An 18226-nucleotide genomic window follows, 5' to 3' on the forward strand; every position below is an offset into this window, starting at 1 on the left:
TGTCCTGGAACTCACTTTGTAGACCAGGCTGGCCTCAACTCAGAAATCCACCTGCCTCTGCCTCCCAAGTGCTGGGATTAAAGGCATGCACCACCACCACCTGGACCTTTGAGGCTTTCTTGTTTAACATATGTAACCAGATGCTTTTGTATTTGTCTGTGGGAAGTGATTTCCCTTCCTGGGTCGTTGTTTTCTCTGTCATTTGCATTTACTTTTTATGTTCAGTGTTTCAAATACACTTTGTATTAAAGGATTTTAAAGTAACAAAACTGTAGCTCAGTACAGTGCATTGTGTTCTGTTATGATGTTAATATTATCCAAGGAAATTGTATAAAGTGTTGTCAATTTGATTATTGACACAAATACCATGTTAACAAATAAACTGTGGTGTGGATCAAAAAAAAGAAAAAAGAAAAGAAAAGGAGAAGAAAAGAAAAGGAAAGAAGAGCCTGGCGTTGGTGGCGCACACCTCTAATCCCAGCACTCGGGAGGCAGAGGCAGGCAGATCTCTGTGAGTTCAAGGCCAGCCTGGTCTACAGAGTGAGTTCCAGGACAGCCAGGGCTACACAGAGAAACCCTGTCTCGAAAAAACAACAAAAAAAAAAAATTAAAAGAGGGAAAGGAAAAAGGAAAGGAAAGGAAAGGAAAGGGAAAGGAGATAAAGAAGGAGGTTAATTACGTGGCTGTTAACTATTTTTAGCTTTTTCCAACCTAGCCTATGGGGATATGCTACAGCACTATTTCCAGGTTAAGAGTTTCAATTGTGTCGTTATTGATGACACACTGTTGATGAACAGGGACTGTTCTTGATGGATGATTAGAGACACTTTCTCTTGGATAGAAATTCAAAGCAAAACAGGCTTACAACACCTGGTCTATTTCATCTACTATCATAGCCAGCATATCCCCAGCTGTTTGTCATTTGAAGGGAGTGAGAAAAAGTCACACCAAGTGGTGATGGTTTAGGACTTTGGTCTTGGTCTTTAAACAAAGCTTTCAAGGATTGGCTAAATATGTCACTGTAGGGGCTGGAAAGATGGCCCAGCAGTTAAAAACACTTACTGCTTTTCCAGAGGACCTAAATTCAGTTCCTAGCACCTATCTCAAAGAGCTCACAACCACCTGTAACTCCAGCTCCAAAAGATCTGACTAGCCTCCGGCATTCATTCACCCGGTCACACACACATGCACATGAATGTAAAAGGGAACAGAAATAAACCTTTAACAGCTTTTCTCTATATTCTGATGTTTTTCCTCATTTCTGGTATTGTAATACTTTTCTTCTTTTCTTGTTTTCTTCAAACAAGGTCTTATACAGTCCAAGCTGCCAAGGATGACCTTGAATTTGAATTTCTGATCCTCCTGCCGCCACCTCCCTAATGCTGCTTTTACAGACATGTGCCACCACACCTTGCTTATGCAGAGCTGGGGGACTGAACCCAGGACTCCATGCCTCCTAGGCCAGCATTCTGTCAACTGAGCCACTGCCAAGCCTTCTTCTTTAAAAGTAGAACAGTAACAACAAACCGCTCAGAGCTGTCTGAGAAGCAGAAAGGACGTCACCCGACGTTTATTACAGTGGAAAGTTGTCTGAAGGCTGAGTGGATCAGCATGGACTTTTCCTCTGTTCTTTCCCTCCACCCTGTCTTCATTTGGCCCTCAAGAAAGCAGGTACAGACCATGTGACATCACAGCACATTGGCGGTGAACAGGGAAATTACCTTACCTTAGCATTCTGCACGCCTTCTTCTATCAGGCGGATTATCAGGCCTTCTGGTGACACCAGCAGATTGCCCTGTTTCTGGGGCGTTTTCCCAAGTGGTACTAATGCCTTTAAACTGGATGGGGAAGCTGTGTGGGACAGGAGGTCTTTATATGTAGTCTTGACAGCTTCAACAAAGGCCCTGGCAACCTTTGCAGATAGGTCCACCAGGTAAATCTTTTTCAAGGTGTGTGTGTCTTGCTGGAAGTGTTCCTTGATGGCTGAAACAATGGTTGCCACACACAGTTCTAAGGGAAAGTCAAAGATTCCAGCGCTGACGGCTGGCATGGCTATAGCCCGGCACTTGTACTCCTCAGCTAAAGTGAGACTTTGTTTCACAACTTTCTTCAGCAGGCTCACACACTCCAGGACTTTATCTCCCTTCCATCGAGGACCTACCGCATGGATGACATGGTGACAAGGGAGCTTGCCTGCTTTTGAGATAACAGCATTGCCAGGTGGGACCACACCACCCTCTTTTACTATCTGGTCACATTCTCTTTGGAGTTCAGGGCCAGCCGCCTTTGAGAGAGACTGTGCGAGACCACTGATGTGCTTCAAGTTCTCATTTGCTGCATTCACTACCACATCGACAGGAAACCGACTCAGGTCTTCCTCTAGGATGATCAGTTTGACTCCGGGGGCTATGTCCCTCTGTAAGTGACACTTCTGCTTGTTAATGCTGCCTTCTTCCTCCTCTTCACCCTCCTCCTCTTCACCTTCCTCCTCTTCACCTTCCTCCTCCAGTTCAATGATGCACCCGAACCGACGTCCGATCTCTATTTTGTAATATGACTCTTTATCCTTGAAGAACTGCCTGATGCCTGCTTTGTCAGTCTGGAATCTTCGGACACAGACTGAATCCTGGATTTCCTTGACTAGATTCATGCACTCTAGAACTTTGCTCTTGGAGCCAGTTAGCAAAATGCTGTTTGGATTGCCTTTAGGCTTAAAATGCACATACACACTTGCCTTCTTTAGCTTTGACAAAAGCCTCTTGTCTGTCCTTAAATAGTCAATAATCAAGGATGGTTTGATTTTAACCGCTCTTTCAACTTTCATGTTGTTTTCCAAATACCCAAAAAGCTGCCTATGAATTTCATTCACTTCTTTCACACAGCCTGTAACAATGACCTCTGCTGGGGTTCCCGAAGTCAATTCATTCTTGACCATAATGGTTGCACACGAGCTGTGTCTCTTTTGCAGAGGGTGAACTTTCCTCTTCCACCCATTACCTCTCAGAACCTCCTTGTCCTCAACTTCAATCTTCTTATGACTTAAAGCACTGAGCATTTTTGTCTCGGCTTCTGCCAGATCTTTGAAAGAACTTCCAACTAAGAAAAGAGCTGTGCCTTTCAGCTCATATGTGGCGAGAATGTTCTGTGCCTCGAACAGAGTCTTCGAGAGTCTCTGACTGTCTACTTCCTGCAGAAATGCGAAGATTTCAGAAGAAACCTGGACATCCTTTTGAGCCATGGAAAACACCTTTTCTTGGATGTCGCACTTTACTTTGTACACATCTGCACGGAAGCCCTTCAAGCACAGGAACTGAGCCGTGGCATCGTAAGAGATCTCCATCTCTGGGTACTCCTTGCTTAGATCCTTCAGGAAGCCACTGTGGTGCAAGAGGTAATGCTTTCCCGGGGACATGATCACTTTCTCCTTCAGACTCTGCTCTTCCCTTCTGAGCTTTTCCGTGGTGATCTCTATTAATTCCCTGATTTGCTGGCTAATGCCTTGGACATCTTCTGATTTTCCTGCTACATGTAGACTCTCCTTTTCAAATTCAACCAAAACCCTGTCATCTCCTGACTCTAACTCATGCTTTATGATGTCCCAGACTGGCGAGCACACTTCAAACACCTCCACTCCATATTTAGACTTGATGCCAGAGAGCGCTGTGGATGCATCTCTCTGCCAGGTCTTGATGCTCGGTCTATGACTGACTAAGGTGGCAGCCGGTCTAATGGTCAGTTTACCATTGATTTCAGACCATGTCAGCTCACAGTGACAGCGCCTCATTTCATCATTTATCTCCTCAATCAGATGATTATTTTTCTGAAAGAACTTCCACAAAGGAAGATCAAGAGACTCCTGGAAAGATGCCGGAAGCTTGACCAGAGGCTTCTCCTCACCATACAAGGCTGTGCCCAGAGAGGGATAATAGGGGAAGACAGACAGTGGCATCTTGTTGTAACTGTGTGTCTTGGCCATGACGGTGTCTAACACTTTAAAAGCAAAACAAATTAATTAACAAATAAATTAATAAATAGCAATAATCTCAATGTCAAACATTTCAAAAGAACACTAAATGAAACAAACTTTTCTAGAGGATAAAAGTCTCTGGTGTTTAAAATAACTTGAAGGCAGCATTCTCCCACAGGCTCACATATAAGCTGATATGCACTAACTTTACAAGGCAGACTTTATTTAACGCAATAATTACTTCATATCCTCTATACTGAAATCATGTCAGATGCTATTGTTTTTTCTGAGGTCACTGACATATGTGATACAATAAGAAGCAGATACAAGGACTAGAGAGAGGGCTCAGCAGTTAAGAGCACTGACTGCTCTTCCAGAGGTCCTGAGTTCAATCCCCAGCAATGATGTCTTACAACCATTTGTAATGGGATCTGATGCCCTCTTCTGGTGTGTATGAAGACAGGGACAGTGTACTCACATATAGATAATAAATAAATCTTGAACAAAAAATAGAAACAGATACAAACTTGGACACAAACACTTGGTTGATATTTATACCAACATAAAGAACATTGTGGCATCTGTCCCTTCCTGCATAGCCCCAGAATTTAACTTTCATACTTAACTGAAATGTATTAATACCTTCGCAGAAGGAGCATCATTGTACCTGCAGTCTGTATCACTTTCCCAGGCCTTGTACATGGATTTAATGCCTTTAATCCTGACAGTGGCCTTCTCAGGCAGAGATTCTTAGCTACAGCTGAGAAAGCTGAGGCTGGGAAATGTTGGGGTTTCACAGAATGAAGTATTTGAGCTAATTGCCAGCACAAGCCAACCTAGACCCACGTTCTTGCCCCTATAACCAAATCAAAGTCATCCTCACAGTCGCTGGAGAGCCTGGCCCCAGAGGTCACAATGTAGTAAGGCCTTCCCCACTATACTCTCCCAGCCGCCGCGTGTATCAGGGTAGCTACCTCAACCTGCGCCTGGGTGAGCACGCTCTCATTCATATTCATATTCTCTCTCTCTCTCTCTCTCTCTCTCTCTCTCTCTCTCTCCCCCCTCCCCGCCCCCGTAGGGCTTCCCTCACATCTCACATTCTTATAGAGTTGTTGGACGAGTGTAAGTAATAATAGCAGCTTGGAAATTAGGGTCAATCCAGCAACAACTTGGATTTAAACAGCACACATGGTAGAAAGATGTGAAAATATAATAATGCCCTTGTGTATGACTTGGTCCTAGGGCAGGTATCAGGCCAGAGGGAAAGAATGTGACATTCAGAGGCCCAAAGATGAGGCCCCACCTCCCACAGTGGCTCTAGAGAAGTAGGACCTGGGACAACCTGAGTGACCTTTAACACGGACCCAGCAGCACCCCTGGCCAAGCACTACCCTGGGATTGGTGTCATTCTCACGGCACTCCTCTGAGGTAGCTCCTTATGTGCTATCTCTACAGATGAGAAAACCAGAGGGTGAAGGGTTAAAGGTCAAAAGACAGTGAACACCAACCAGGATTCGAACTCATGTCCATCTGACTACTGAAGACCTCATCATCAATATGACTTTCAGTCTCCCTTCTGAGGTTATGAGACAATGTCCCCATAAGTCCTGCCTCGGCACAGTGACAGAAGGTAGAAATACAAATGCTTTGTAAAAACTATGTATGTATCTTTACCTAAACTTGTTGAAGTCAATTTGTGAATCAATGTGGGGAACTAAAACCCACATCTCTCTCTTTGTGAGTATAGCCTATCAGAAGCTCTGAGAGGGGCTGGTGAGATGGCTCAGCGGGTAAGAGCACTGACTGCTCTTCCAAAGGTCCCGAGTTCAAATCCCAGCAACCATATGGTGGCTCACAACCATCCGTAACAAGATCTGATGCCCTCTTCTGGAGTGTCTGAAGTCAGCTACAGTGTAATTACATATAATAAAAAAAAAAATCTTAAAAAAAAAAAAAAAAAAAAAAGAAGTTCTGAGAATGGCAACTCTTTCAGTCACAGATTCATGAGGCTCTACACTTAGTCTCCATGAGGCTCTACACTTAGTCTCCCATCAGCTCCGCAACAGCCTGCATCACTGCCTCATTCTGCACCAAAGCCGGGTGAGATTAATGGTCAAACGCCCGAGGGTTTAAGTAACTGCTGGAATGGCCAACCAGACAGGTTGTGCCCAGGGTGGCCGGCTGAGACACAGACCTTTACTGTCACAAAACTCAACCAGCGCTGAACTCTCTTCTGGGAAGCACTCAACTCGGGCGACCCTTCCGCCCCCATTGAAAGGGTTTTCGAAGAAGAGTTGCAGCTGGTAATCGTCCACCCCAGGAGGCAGGTTCTCCACCCTGACTACATTCGTTGTTTCCAGAAGTCTCGGGGCAAGCTGGAGTTGTTGATTTGAGCGGTGGCCGATACAATCAACAATAAATTTTTTGATATCTACAAAACAAATATAAAATGAGAAAATTCCGATGACATCCAGTATTGAAGGCTTGACTACAGCCAAGAGGAGAGAACTACCAACTGCTGTTAGTCTCTGCCGCTGAGCTGTCCTTTACCCACAGCCAACCCTCCGACACCCGCACCTCCCCCCACCCCCACCCCCATTGCGACTCCGCCCCTCTCACCGTTTTCTTACAGAGCCCACACCCACAGACAGGCTACGGAAGCCAAACTCAAATCCAAGTAACTCTTTTAATTTTGTCTTCATGTTACCACAGAACAAAAAAACAAAAAAGCTAGTCATGTTTTTAAAATTGTCCTCTTTTGTCCTTGTATATACAACCGTCTGTGTCTGCACTGCCGTTCTCCAACGGGACATCTTTGTTTCATTGTGATGCTGGGGATCAAATCAAATCAGCCCACCTCAGCTATGTCTACAGTCTTCTCCGTTTTCTCCTTTGGTCCTATTTATCCTTCAGGATTCAGCCCAGCTAGTTCTCTCTCTCTCCCCCCCCTCTCTCTGGTGTTTTCGAGACAGGGTTTCTCTGTATAGTCTGACTGTCCTGGAACTCACTTTGTAGACCAGGCTGGCCTCGAACTCAGAAATCCGCCTGCCTCTGCCTCCCAAGTGCCGGGATTAAAGGTGTGCACCACCACCGCCCAGCTAGTTCTCTTAAATTAACACAGTGGATGGTGGTCCTACGATGTGACATTATTGTGCTGGGATCTGGGAATCAATGAATACAAGTCCTTACTTGCATTTCATTTCCCAACGATTGAACACAATCATTGAATTGCCTTTTGGAGACCCACTAAGCAACGGATAAAGCTGGGACTCAGACTTGGAGTGTGTCTCTGTGTGGTCTCTAGTTTGAAGGAGGGTCGCCCTCTAATGGATGGTTGACAAGTGGATAAAGGGAGGGAACAGAGGCAGCGTGGACGAGCTTGGTGTAGTCTGGACATGGTCAGGCAGCACTGCTGGAGCACATGCTCGGAGGAGCCCAGCGATGCGCGCCCTTGTCTCCCACCTCTCACAGGTTCTACCACTGCTGAGACGACTCCTCTTTCATCTTCATTATTCATTTACATACATCCCTCCTTCCTGCTCCCCCCTGAGTTCCTCCAGAGAGGAAACTATGATTGATTGATTAATTCATGGTTGTGACCCAGCTCCTAAGCCAGCACATGGCCCATAATGATAGCTATAGTTTGAATCTAAACTGTCCCAGAGACTCATGCGTTAACAGAATTAGCCCTCAACATGAAGCCATTGAGATGTGGTGTCTCACCTAACAAATGAGGCCTGTGGGAAATGCTCCCTGCATTGAGTGACCCTGGCCTCCTGCCCCCTCATTGTCTCTCTGAGACTGAGATAAACAGTCTTCCACATGCTGTCACTATGCCTACTTTCTCACCAGAAGCCCCAGAGCAACGGGGCTAGCTGATCAAGGACTGAGGCCACTCAAAACTGTGTGCTAGAATAAACCTTGTTTTTTTTTATAGGCTGATCGGCTCAGGTTGTTTGTTACAGTAGCAGAAAGCTAACACAGTATGTGTTCAAGACTGTTGCTCAATGAACAGAAGCTAGGTCACTGAATTTTACATTTCCCTTTATGGGGCAGGAGAGAAGGTTCAGAGGTTAACAACACTCAATGCCTTTGAAGAAGACTGTGAAGTGATTCAGATCCCAGCATCCCCCAGAAGCCCACAACCATATGTAACTCCAGTTCCAAGGAACCTACTGCCCTCTACTGGCCTCTGCTGGCACTGCATGCATGCTAGCAAAGCATACACATAAAATAAATAAACCTTTAAACTTCTCTTTATAAGAAGTAATAATAGTGCCCTGAAATAATAATAGTGCCCTTTATTGAATCAATACCATCCTTCAGGGTTTATGTTAAGTATCTCATTTAATCGTCACAGGAATTTAGATAATGACCATCCCCTTTTCATGCATGAGTAGATAAGGAACAGAGAAGATAATAACTTGGTAAGCTTCATACAACGAGTTAAGTGACAGAGACAGAATTCTGACCACACCTCCCGTGAGCTTGATTGACATCTCACTGCCGTGGCAATGGGACACGGGGGCTTGGATTTGGAATGTGCCCTGTTCTAGGTGGAGATGGTACTTGCTTGAGGTAATGACCTCATTTTATTTTTTCACATCTGTGTGTGTGCACACAAGTGCATGTGTGTGCATGCATTTGGAGGATAGAGGACAACTTGTACAAGTCCCAGGGATCAAACTCTGGCTGTCATGCTTGGTGGTAAGTGCCTTTGCCTGTTCTGCCGTCTTGCTGGCCAGGGCATTCATTTTCTGGGCTTCCTCGTCTCTGCATGTATGACCATGAAAGGGTTCTACCAGGGAGAAGTTGGTAGAGTGGTAGGAGAAAGGGGAGAGGAGGTGAGCTGCATGGGTTCAAATCCAGCTCCTCGGTCTCTCATCCCTTGGCATAGGGTTATTGAAAGGAATGAATAAATTATCACACACAGAGATTAGCAGGTGCCTAAATTAGAGCAAGGACTAAGGCTAAGTTTGGTGGCATTATTGCCTCCCAGTAAGTACAGTATAGTAACAGGCCAGTCTTTACTCTTCCCAGGGATGTAAAAGATCAAGCTTGTTCACTTAGACTTTCTATTTCTCCCCCTGCCCCAGCCTCCCAAGCCCAACTTAAGCAGTCATATAAATAAAGAGCAGTCTATGGAATATACCCATATTTGAGCTCAAAATTAATTTGTTTCTCTCTCAAAAATTTGAGGGGAAAAGCATCTGTATTGACTTAGAGACCTCTTCTACTCACTAGAGCAAAGAACCAAACTTTCAGAGACATCTCAGATGCTGGGCTGTGGGGCGCAGAAGCCTGCAGTGGCCCCTGGAGCTCACCTATAGGCTTCTGAAAGGTAACCACGGCAACAGCAAAATCTCGGATCACTTCCACCTTAAAGTCATCACTGGGGAGGCCACTTATATTCTCTACCAGGAAGGTCAGCACCATCTTGGATACTCTCTCGGGCAGGTTTTCAAATGCCACCATGGAGGAAATATTTTCACACTCTTTTGGGACATCTTCTGTCTTTTCTGATCCACTGCTGGGAGAATGTGTTGTATCCAAATCACCTGAAAAATTTGGAAATGCCAATGAAAGGTGTAAGGTATCATCAAAGTCAATTGTCCTAAGACATGCCCCCCATCCCCAATTTTCCCTACCTTTTAGATAACTCAGAAAAAAGGAAATCTTACATAATGAAGCTTTTGCTTTAGTGAATTAAAAACTAAAATGTATTGCCGGGTGTGGTGGTGCACACTTTTAATCCCAGAACTGGGGAGGCAGAGGCAGATAGATCTCTGTGAGTTCAAAGCCAGCCCGGAGCCGGGTTTGGTGGCACACGCCTTTAATCCCAGCACTCAGGAGGCAGAGGCAGGCAGATTTCTGAGTTCGAGGCCAGCCTGGTCTACAAAGTGAGTTCCAGGATAGCCAGGGCTACACAGAGAAACCCTGTCTTGAAAAACAAAACAAAACAAAACAAAACAAAACAAAACAAAACAAACAAAGCCAGTCTGGTACAGAGTAAGTTCCAGGACAACCAGAGCAACATAGAGAAATTCTGTCTCAAAAAAACAAAAACAACAAAAACTAATATGTAACGTTTTTTTCTTGTTGCTGTTATCATTAATTTGACTTTATTACTTTTTTCTGTTTTTCCTTTATGAGGACTAGATATCATCCCTCACAAGTACTAAACTCTAATTACAGGACAGAGCTCCTAAAAGCAGCGCATAGCTTTCCTCACCTTTGTGTTGCTGGCACAGGGTATGCAGTTGAGGCTCATCAGATACTCACTGAATTAGAGCACTACTCTCTGGCTCACGCTATGGAAGCAAGGATATCTGAGGCTGAACACACTCATGCTAAACAAAATAACAGTTTAAAGATTAACACTATAACGTTATTAATGAGAAATGACTCACTGGGTAAGATAGCTTGTTGCCTGAGCATGAGGCCCAGAGTTTGAACCTCCAGCACACTTTTAACAGCTGAGCGTGGCTATGTGTGCCTAGTATAGAGGGCGGAGATGGACAGATACCAAGAGCATCCTGGAACAAGCCTAGCCAAAAGGACAAAGTTCAGGGTCAGTGAGAGACCCAGTCTCCAGGCCAGAAGGCAGAGAGTAATGGAGGGAAAGCAAGAATTCCTTTCCCTAAGGTTTGAGCATCTGCATTTCTCAGGTTTGAGCATCTGCATCTCTGTTGCTCTTGCTTATCTTACTTGGCATGGCTCTTTATTTGTTACCCTTTATACCAATATTAGTCATTCCCTCATTAAAGTATGGGGCAGGATATAGGCCCTGCCTACCACCAGTGAAGCAGGAGACCCCAGCCCAGCCCCAGTGCTGGCTGTCCACTGCAGCAGGTAAGGAAGGAAGAACTGGGGAGCTGGGGTCCATTGAAGACACACCTGACGCTCACAGAGCACTGATACCCAGAGAGCCACACAGCATCCACTACACATCCTGTCCTTGCCGCTCTTTCCCACCCAGGCACAAGCATCCCTCAGCACCTCCCAGGTCTCCTTCCCCTCTCCTCATCTGCAGACATCTCCCAGCACCAGAAAGAGCTGGTCCTGTTCTTCTGATGGGAGCTCTAAGAGCTGAAGGGGCTCCCTCAGGGAGTGTTTCGTACACATCTGGCTGAGACCTGATGATGCAACTCAAGGCAGCTCCAAACTGAGCAGATCCTGCATGCTGTGACTCCAGAGGGAAAATCTCCCAAGCAAAGTGTTCAATGAACACAGAACTGTCCGCCATAGCTGAGACTTTACCTGGTTTCACAGCATCTTCTTTTGTCTTGGACTCCTAAAACCCAAACAGTAAGAAAGCATTAACATGCAAATCATTTCTTTATATAAATAAGACATCCCTTGGGCCAGACTGGAGACATAAGCTAAATTGAAATGATAGCGATATACTTGGGTAATGAGCCGCTGAATACATCTGAGGCTACGTGTCACAGTGCGTCTTCTTGCTGGCGACAGCAGTGAATGATGAAATGAGACATATACAAGAGCCCCTGGCCCATGCCAAAGGTGAGACATCTCAGCCCATGCTTTCCCGACACATAGTACTTATTTCATGACCACTGTGTGAGCACAGTGCACGTGCTTCACAGAGGTCCCTGGCAATCTCCTTTCACAATTGAGTGAACAGTACACAGTGCACTGCTGGCCTCTCAAGACCCTCAGGTTTTTGGTTATAAAGAAGCCAAGACAAATAGATACAAACTTAAACACCCCCAATTCATTACTATTGCACTCCCCTCCCCCAATCTTGACTCTTCCAAGTGTCAAAAGTAACTGATTCTTCATTGTTTGTAGCCATCCATCCCACCACAGTTCCAAGCTACTGTTTTCTCATTAGTGTGACTTAGGCCTTGGTCTACCATTTTCTTTCTCTCTTTCTTTCTTTCTTTCTTTCTTTCTTTCTTTCTTTCTTTCTTTCTTTCTTTCTTTCTTTCTTTCTTTCCTTCCTTCCTTCCTTTCCTTCCTTCCTTCCTTCCTTCCTTCCTTCCTTCCTTCCTTTCTTTCTTCCTTCCTTCCTTCCTTTCCTTTCTTTGGACACAGTCTCACTATACAGCCTTGTATAGCTTTGACCGGCCTGGACTTACTATGTAGACCAGCCTAGTGTTGAACTCTGCTTACCTCTAGCTGGGATTTAAGGCTCGAGCCACCTCACCCAGCACGTCTTTACCGTATCTTCATCCCTGAGATCCCCACATACCTTGGAATACCACCTTGTGTCCTTTTGAGTCCCTCCTAGGTTTCCTTACCTCTTCTGGAGATGCCTTCCTTGACTTCTGAGAGACCGAGGCTTCCTCGGGGTCTGTGGGCAACTGGACCGTCAACTTGAATGTCCCTTTTCCTTGCCACACCAACTCATGATTTCCTTTCTCCAGAACGTTCTGCCGAACTGAAATGTTAAAAACAAACAAACAAACAAAAAAAAAAAAAACGTTTTAAGGCAAACTGCAAGCGACCTTCACTTACATGTTTACGTGATTTCTACAGTTTACATTCATAGCAGCTCAGCCAGTGTCTCTAAGAAGCAAACCCTGCTGAAGAAAAACTTAACAGATGGATTTGAATCCCAGCTTTAAACTTACGTTGTGTACCTGTGGTGCGTGGGGATGGATTCACACCCCTGCTTGTGTGGGGGCCACAGCAGGACACTGAAGTATTTCCCTCTGTTCCTCTCTGCCTTCCGGCCTGGAAACCGACCGGGTCTATCACTGATCCTAAAGTTTACCCTTTCGGCTAGGCTTGCTTGCCAGGGAGCTCTGTGTTTCGCTCCTTTTCTTCTATCCTGGACTTTGGTAAAGTCCATCCGAGGCATCCAGACATGGCCACCTCTTCATACACTGGGTGCAGTGTGTAGGGACATGAGTACCCTTAGAAAGCAATGGCAGCGACAACAGTACAAGATGCCCGTCAACCTATATCTGGGAGGAGTAGGCAGGCTTCTGGTGTCTAACTTCCCCTTTGTGCCTACCTCAGGTCATCTATGTTCAGTTTTACTTAAGAAAATGGTGGGTTCCAGGGTTGGAGTGATGGCTTCATGGTTAAGAGCACAAGCTGCTCTTCTAGACGACCCAGATTTTGGTTGCCAGCATCCACATAACCGACCTACACAGTCTGTAACTCCAGTTCCAGGGGATCTGACGCCCTCTTCTGGCCTCGGCAAGCACTGTATACACATGGTCTACAGACATACGCAGGCAAACACTCATACACATACAAGAAAAGTAAATCTTTTTTGTTGTTGTTTGTGTGTGTGTGTTTGAGGCTGTGTTTCTCTGTGCGTTCTTGGCTGTCTTGGAACTCACTCTGTAGACCAGGCTGGCCTCGAACTCAGAGATCTGCCTGCTTCCACCTCCCAAGAGCTGGGATTAAAAGTGTAAGTTACCACCACCCAGCAAGATACTATTTATTTATTTACTTACCTACTTATTTTTAAGAAGATGAGTTTCCCTACTTCAAGGATACCTAGGTCCTTGCATGATAAACAGGAGCCAAATTGGGACTAGAAAGTATAATAGAATGTGTCCATTTGAAACGGGGCCTACAGTGTTTTGAGTTAGGGTTTGAGAGGGTAGCTCATTCACAGAGCTCAAAGTCCTAAGGGGGGGAAAAAATCACAGGAAGTCATGCATGCTTTATTGTACACAAACCCAGTTAGCCTACAAAGGCCAGCTCTTCCGATCCCTACCTCCATATGCTAATGTCTGCTGGGGAGGGGATGCTGAGAGACTCAATAGTACTATCCAGCTATTGTAGACACAAGTGAATGGTTAGGCCTGCTCAGGCTACTTCTGGGCCGGAGGGTGGTGCTCTCTACAGGAAAGAAATGCTGCTGCCTTAAGTCTGCTACAGGGAAATTCCAGATGACTCGCTACTGAGGAAGCAAGTGCCTCAAGTAGGAAACGGAAAGTGAATAGAGAGAGATTCTAGTCAGTCTAAAGACTGCCCCCTCAACAGGGTTAAAATTTAATAGATGTTGAGTCATCTGTGTTGTGAGTGAAACCAGAGGGATGACCCAGAGCAGCCTGGATGAAGTGGGGGCTGTGGGCTAGGAGCCCTGTAGGGAGAAAGCCCAGCAGAGATCCTGCTTTTGGTGAATTCATTGAGCCCAGCCCTTCAGGGCTGAGTCACCTGGCCAGCCCCGGGGTCTGCTGTAAAGGCTAAAACTGGAATTGTATTATCACAATTATTTTTCCGTGCTGTGTATTTCAGTATAGTACCAATATCTTAGGTAGTCTATCAGTCTCTCTGTTTTGAGGTTCTCGATAAACAACAGTTTTGTTTGTTTGTTTGTTTGTTTGTTTTTAATGTTTAGCATGTGCGGGTCACTTCGGAGGGCTGGTGGTACATGATCCCTATTCAGTCGACACTCACTGTCTAGAATGGAGCTGGAGACATCTAGTTACCGCCTCAACTTCTCTGTGACCAGGATGCCAGTAATCTGCACCCCTAACATGTGACCCGCATTTAAGAACAGTGAAGTTCTAAAGAAAGTGCTCTCCATACGGGCCATGTCTACTGGGATACTGACAGCTGGAATCAAACTGGGACCCCTCTACAGTGGTTCTCAACCTGTGGGTCGCAACCCCTTAGGATCTAACGATCCTTTCCTGGGGGTTAGATTCTGGTTCATAACAGTAGCAAAATTACAGTTATGAAGTAGCAGCAAGAATAATTTTGTGGTTGGAGTCACCACAAACCGAGGAACCGCGTAAAAGGTCTGCAGCATTAGGAAGTTTGGGAATCACTGACCTAGGAAATGTGAAAATGAGATTCTTTTGCTAGCTAGCTGCCCATTGAGTTCTCCCTTGTGAAATCAAACCTGTGTTTTCCGGAAGAGGGCCAGAGCCACGCAGGTCTCTTGTGCCCTCCTACCCAGGCTTCCTGAAACCCTGTGTTACACCTTTCGCTTGCTTTCATTTTTTTTCCTCCTTGGGTCTCTGCTGGGCTGTTACCTTGCCCACTGCCTGGCCTCCTTAGCCTCCTTGCCTCTCCTCTGGCCCAAATGTTCCCTCCATTCTACATTCTGAGGATGACCCTGGTCTGCTAAATCTCAGACATTAACACACGGTGGCTTTCCAGAAGCCACCGGTCTGGGACTTCTATTCATCCACCTGAGCGAGAAATGAAGGCTGGGCCTCCTTTGCACAGAAGGTCGATAGAGGCGGGGAACATTCAACTGCTTAACTAACTGTTCAGGGACCTTCCAGAGATTAGGGGACACCCCCAGCCCCTACCCCAACCTGGGTTCAAAGCTTACAGCCACCTCAGGTTATCTTGGGGATGGAGGACGAGGCAGGAACACGACACCCCCCGCGCCCCGCCCCTCCCTCCCCCACTGTGGCACAAGCGCTCCAGGGCTTTTCCCTTCTCAAGCTCATCTCCCAAAGAACCCTGCGGTGCTAGCGGACCTGGGACTCCTCCCGTTTCTTAATTCTTTTCCTGCCCCACCTGAATAATAAAAACAGGACAGTTAAAACAACAAACTAGGGTTGGAGAGATGGCTCAGCTATCAAAGGCTAGGCTCACCACCAAACAACAAACACAGGAAGGTTCAAAGATAGCGACTGGAAAAGCAAGGGGAACGCTCCCGGTTGCGCTCGCCACCCAGATTCTGCCTCCAGGGTCTCCGGCGCCGAACGAGCTGCAGCCAAGTGCTGGGCCTGGCACCCGTGACCCCTAACCCCGCGCGAGGCGACCCTCCCCGACCTTCGCGCCCCTCACCATCCTCCGGGAAGAAGAGCACCAGGAAGCGTGCTGGGTTCCCGGGCTCCGGGACGACCTCGCACTCCCCTCCTCCGGATTTCTTCCGGCTCTGGAAGTACATTTGCAACTTGTTGATCAAGTTCTTCGGGGGGTCGGGGCCCCAAGAGCCCTCGACCAGCAGCGGGAAGGAACCCGACGCTGCCATCCTGACTGAACCTAGGAAGCAGCGACTGCTGGGTGGTTCAAAACTGCTCAGAGTTTTAACTTTGAGCTAACTTCTTTCGCTTTCATTTCCTGGAAATCCCTCCCCGCCCTTAGTTTCTATCTTCACCTCGCTGCCCCAGGATTGGAATGGTGCAACAACAACAACAACAACAACAACACACACACACACACACACACACACACACACACCTTTGTTCTCCTGTCCTCAATAGAAGCGAGTCGATCCCAGGGAGCTGACGGTCCCCCATCCTCCACCCGGGCTCTAGCCTCCAGGCCACCTCCATAGCGGCTCCAGAGCTGGGCCCCGCCCGCACTCCACCAGAGCTACAGCTGAGCCCTGCTCTATCACTAGGACAGTTTCTGCATACCTGAAACCCTGTGTTGTATAAGAGAAGGAAAGCGATTCGCTCAGAATGCTCCCTGCTCACTCGGGGGGCCACCCGAGGGCATCTGACCTGCCTTTCCTGCTTCTGAATTCTGTTTTCTCACTGTGCATACTTTGTGTTTACAAACTCCCAGTATTGAGGAACGCGTCCTAGGCGTCCATGTTTTCGGGGTGTTCAACGGAGGGACACAGGTACGGGGGACACAGGAGACAGTCGACAGCTCTAGGGGGAAATACACAGGTGCTGTTGGAGCACAAGTCCCAGCCCAATTATGGAAAGGTCGGGAAGCAATTCTAGGCAAGGGCCGTGCTACCTGATAGCCTAAGGGCTACTAAGAAATGACCTTAGATGGTGGGACTCTGGGGCTTTGTGGTTCATCCAGTAGTGGTCCAAGCAACAGGAGTGAGGTGCACCTACTGTGACCGGGATGAGAAGAGGCTGGGAATCTGTATATCCTCAACGCGTGATGAGCGAATATTTGGGATACACATTAAAAGCAAGCTTTGTCTTTCCAGGGCTAGGGTATGGTGGCTCTCTGGAGGCCCCTGGTAACACTATCTGATGGAGACCAGGGGGGGCCGATGGGGAGTCTGAAGATGATCGAGGTCTGAAAAAAGGAAGGAAGTAGAGGCAGCAAATATACTCAGACCTTTCCAAAACTTTGAGTGAACAGGAAGACCCGGGAGTCAGGCAGCCATTGAGGGATGGGGGTTTGGGCTCAGAAAGTTGATATTTTTGTTTCTTGGAATTAAATATTTTTGAAAGTAGAAAAGTCCTGGATATGGGCAAATGTTGGTACAAAGAAGGGATGTGGAAGATATTGGTGGTATCAGCCAGGACGTCTCAGGCGCCAGCAGCTAGGCGTTGTGAATGAAGGTTGTGAACGGGGGTTGGAGGTGGGGGTATCTAGGCAGTTTTAATGGTTTTTTACAGATAGGCCCCGTTTCTCTGTAGATTGCAATCGGACGGATCGCACAACTCAGTGTGAGACTTGAGAAAATCTTGGTAACACTGAATGGCTTCTAAAGGCACAATGACCAAAAATTAAATAAAAATCAACTCCATAGCATTCCGTTGCGTATAGGTGCTGTCTCCTGGCATCACTGAAGCCGTGTTCTGAGCACACATGTGCACTTTTGCACATATAAGATCTTCACACCAGACAATACCAATAAACACCCTCTGAAACACTCAGCTCAGATAGGAGACTATGATATGGATCACAGTTTTTAATGTATACAATGTTTCTGTTCTTACAAAAAAAAAAACCTTAATGTCTTAGTAATAGAAAGCAGACTTTTAATATGTTCCTGCTGTCATTTGTCAGCATGACAAGTTAGTCTATCTTTGGATCGTACCACTTTAGAATGCTTGGTTTTAAAAATTGCTCCTTCAGAGGCTGGAGAGCTGGCTCAGCAGTTAAGAGAACTGGCTACTCTTCCAGAGGACCCGGGTTCGACTCCCAGCTCCTGCATAGTAGCTCACAACCACCTGTAACTCCAGGTCCAGGAAATCCAGTACAAACTTCCGGCTTCTGTGAGCATTTCACATATGGTGCACAGGCATATATGCAGGCAAAATACCCATACACTTAAAATAAAAATAAGTATAATCAAATTTCTTTCAATGAATTTTGCCTTGTGATTAAGACAGAATTTCCATTCCAAGTTCTGAAATGGTCCTAAACACACTTCTGCCATTTTATATTGTGTATTTAATTCAAAGTAGGGCTCTCATCATTTGCAATTAAAAAAAAAGAATATTCTGAGAAAAATTGAAAAGGCTTCATGTCTTGCAGTAGCAAATATTTGAGCCATGATTTAGTTCTCTCTATAAAAAGAAACACATTTGTTACAATGTACAAATTTGCTTCCATTTACAGTAAATGGTAAAAGCATATGTGAACTCAAGAATCATCTTAGAATGATTT

At 46.1% G+C, this 18226-nt stretch overlaps 1 protein-coding gene across 3 annotated transcripts in view; it reads right to left on the reverse strand.

Annotated features, from left to right (window-relative positions):
• LOC110329684 (protein mono-ADP-ribosyltransferase PARP14) overlaps nt 1–16038 on the reverse strand; it is a 37229-nt gene extending 21191 nt beyond the window's left edge. Inside the window, exons 1-6 of one of the 3 annotated variants that reach the window (XM_021209465.1) lie at nt 15704–16038; nt 12232–12371; nt 11228–11261; nt 9292–9525; nt 6162–6398; nt 1727–3990 (exon numbers count right to left, since the gene is read on the reverse strand). In XM_021209465.1, coding sequence (XP_021065124.1) covers nt 1727–3990; nt 6162–6398; nt 9292–9525; nt 11228–11261; nt 12232–12371; nt 15704–15890 — 3096 coding nt within the window. In that variant the 5' untranslated portion in view covers nt 15891–16038. Of the gene's footprint in view, nt 1–1726; nt 3991–6161; nt 6399–9291; nt 9526–11227; nt 11262–12231; nt 12372–15688 lie in introns of all 3 variants that reach the window. The other 2 variants (XM_029544728.1, XM_021209463.2) reach the window with 2 other exon arrangements.
• Between the last annotated feature and the right edge of the window lie 2188 nt (nt 16039–18226).

The sequence above is a fragment of the Mus pahari genome, chromosome 12 (assembly GCF_900095145.1).
Source record: "Mus pahari chromosome 12, PAHARI_EIJ_v1.1, whole genome shotgun sequence".
NCBI lineage: Eukaryota > Metazoa > Chordata > Mammalia > Rodentia > Muridae > Mus > Mus pahari.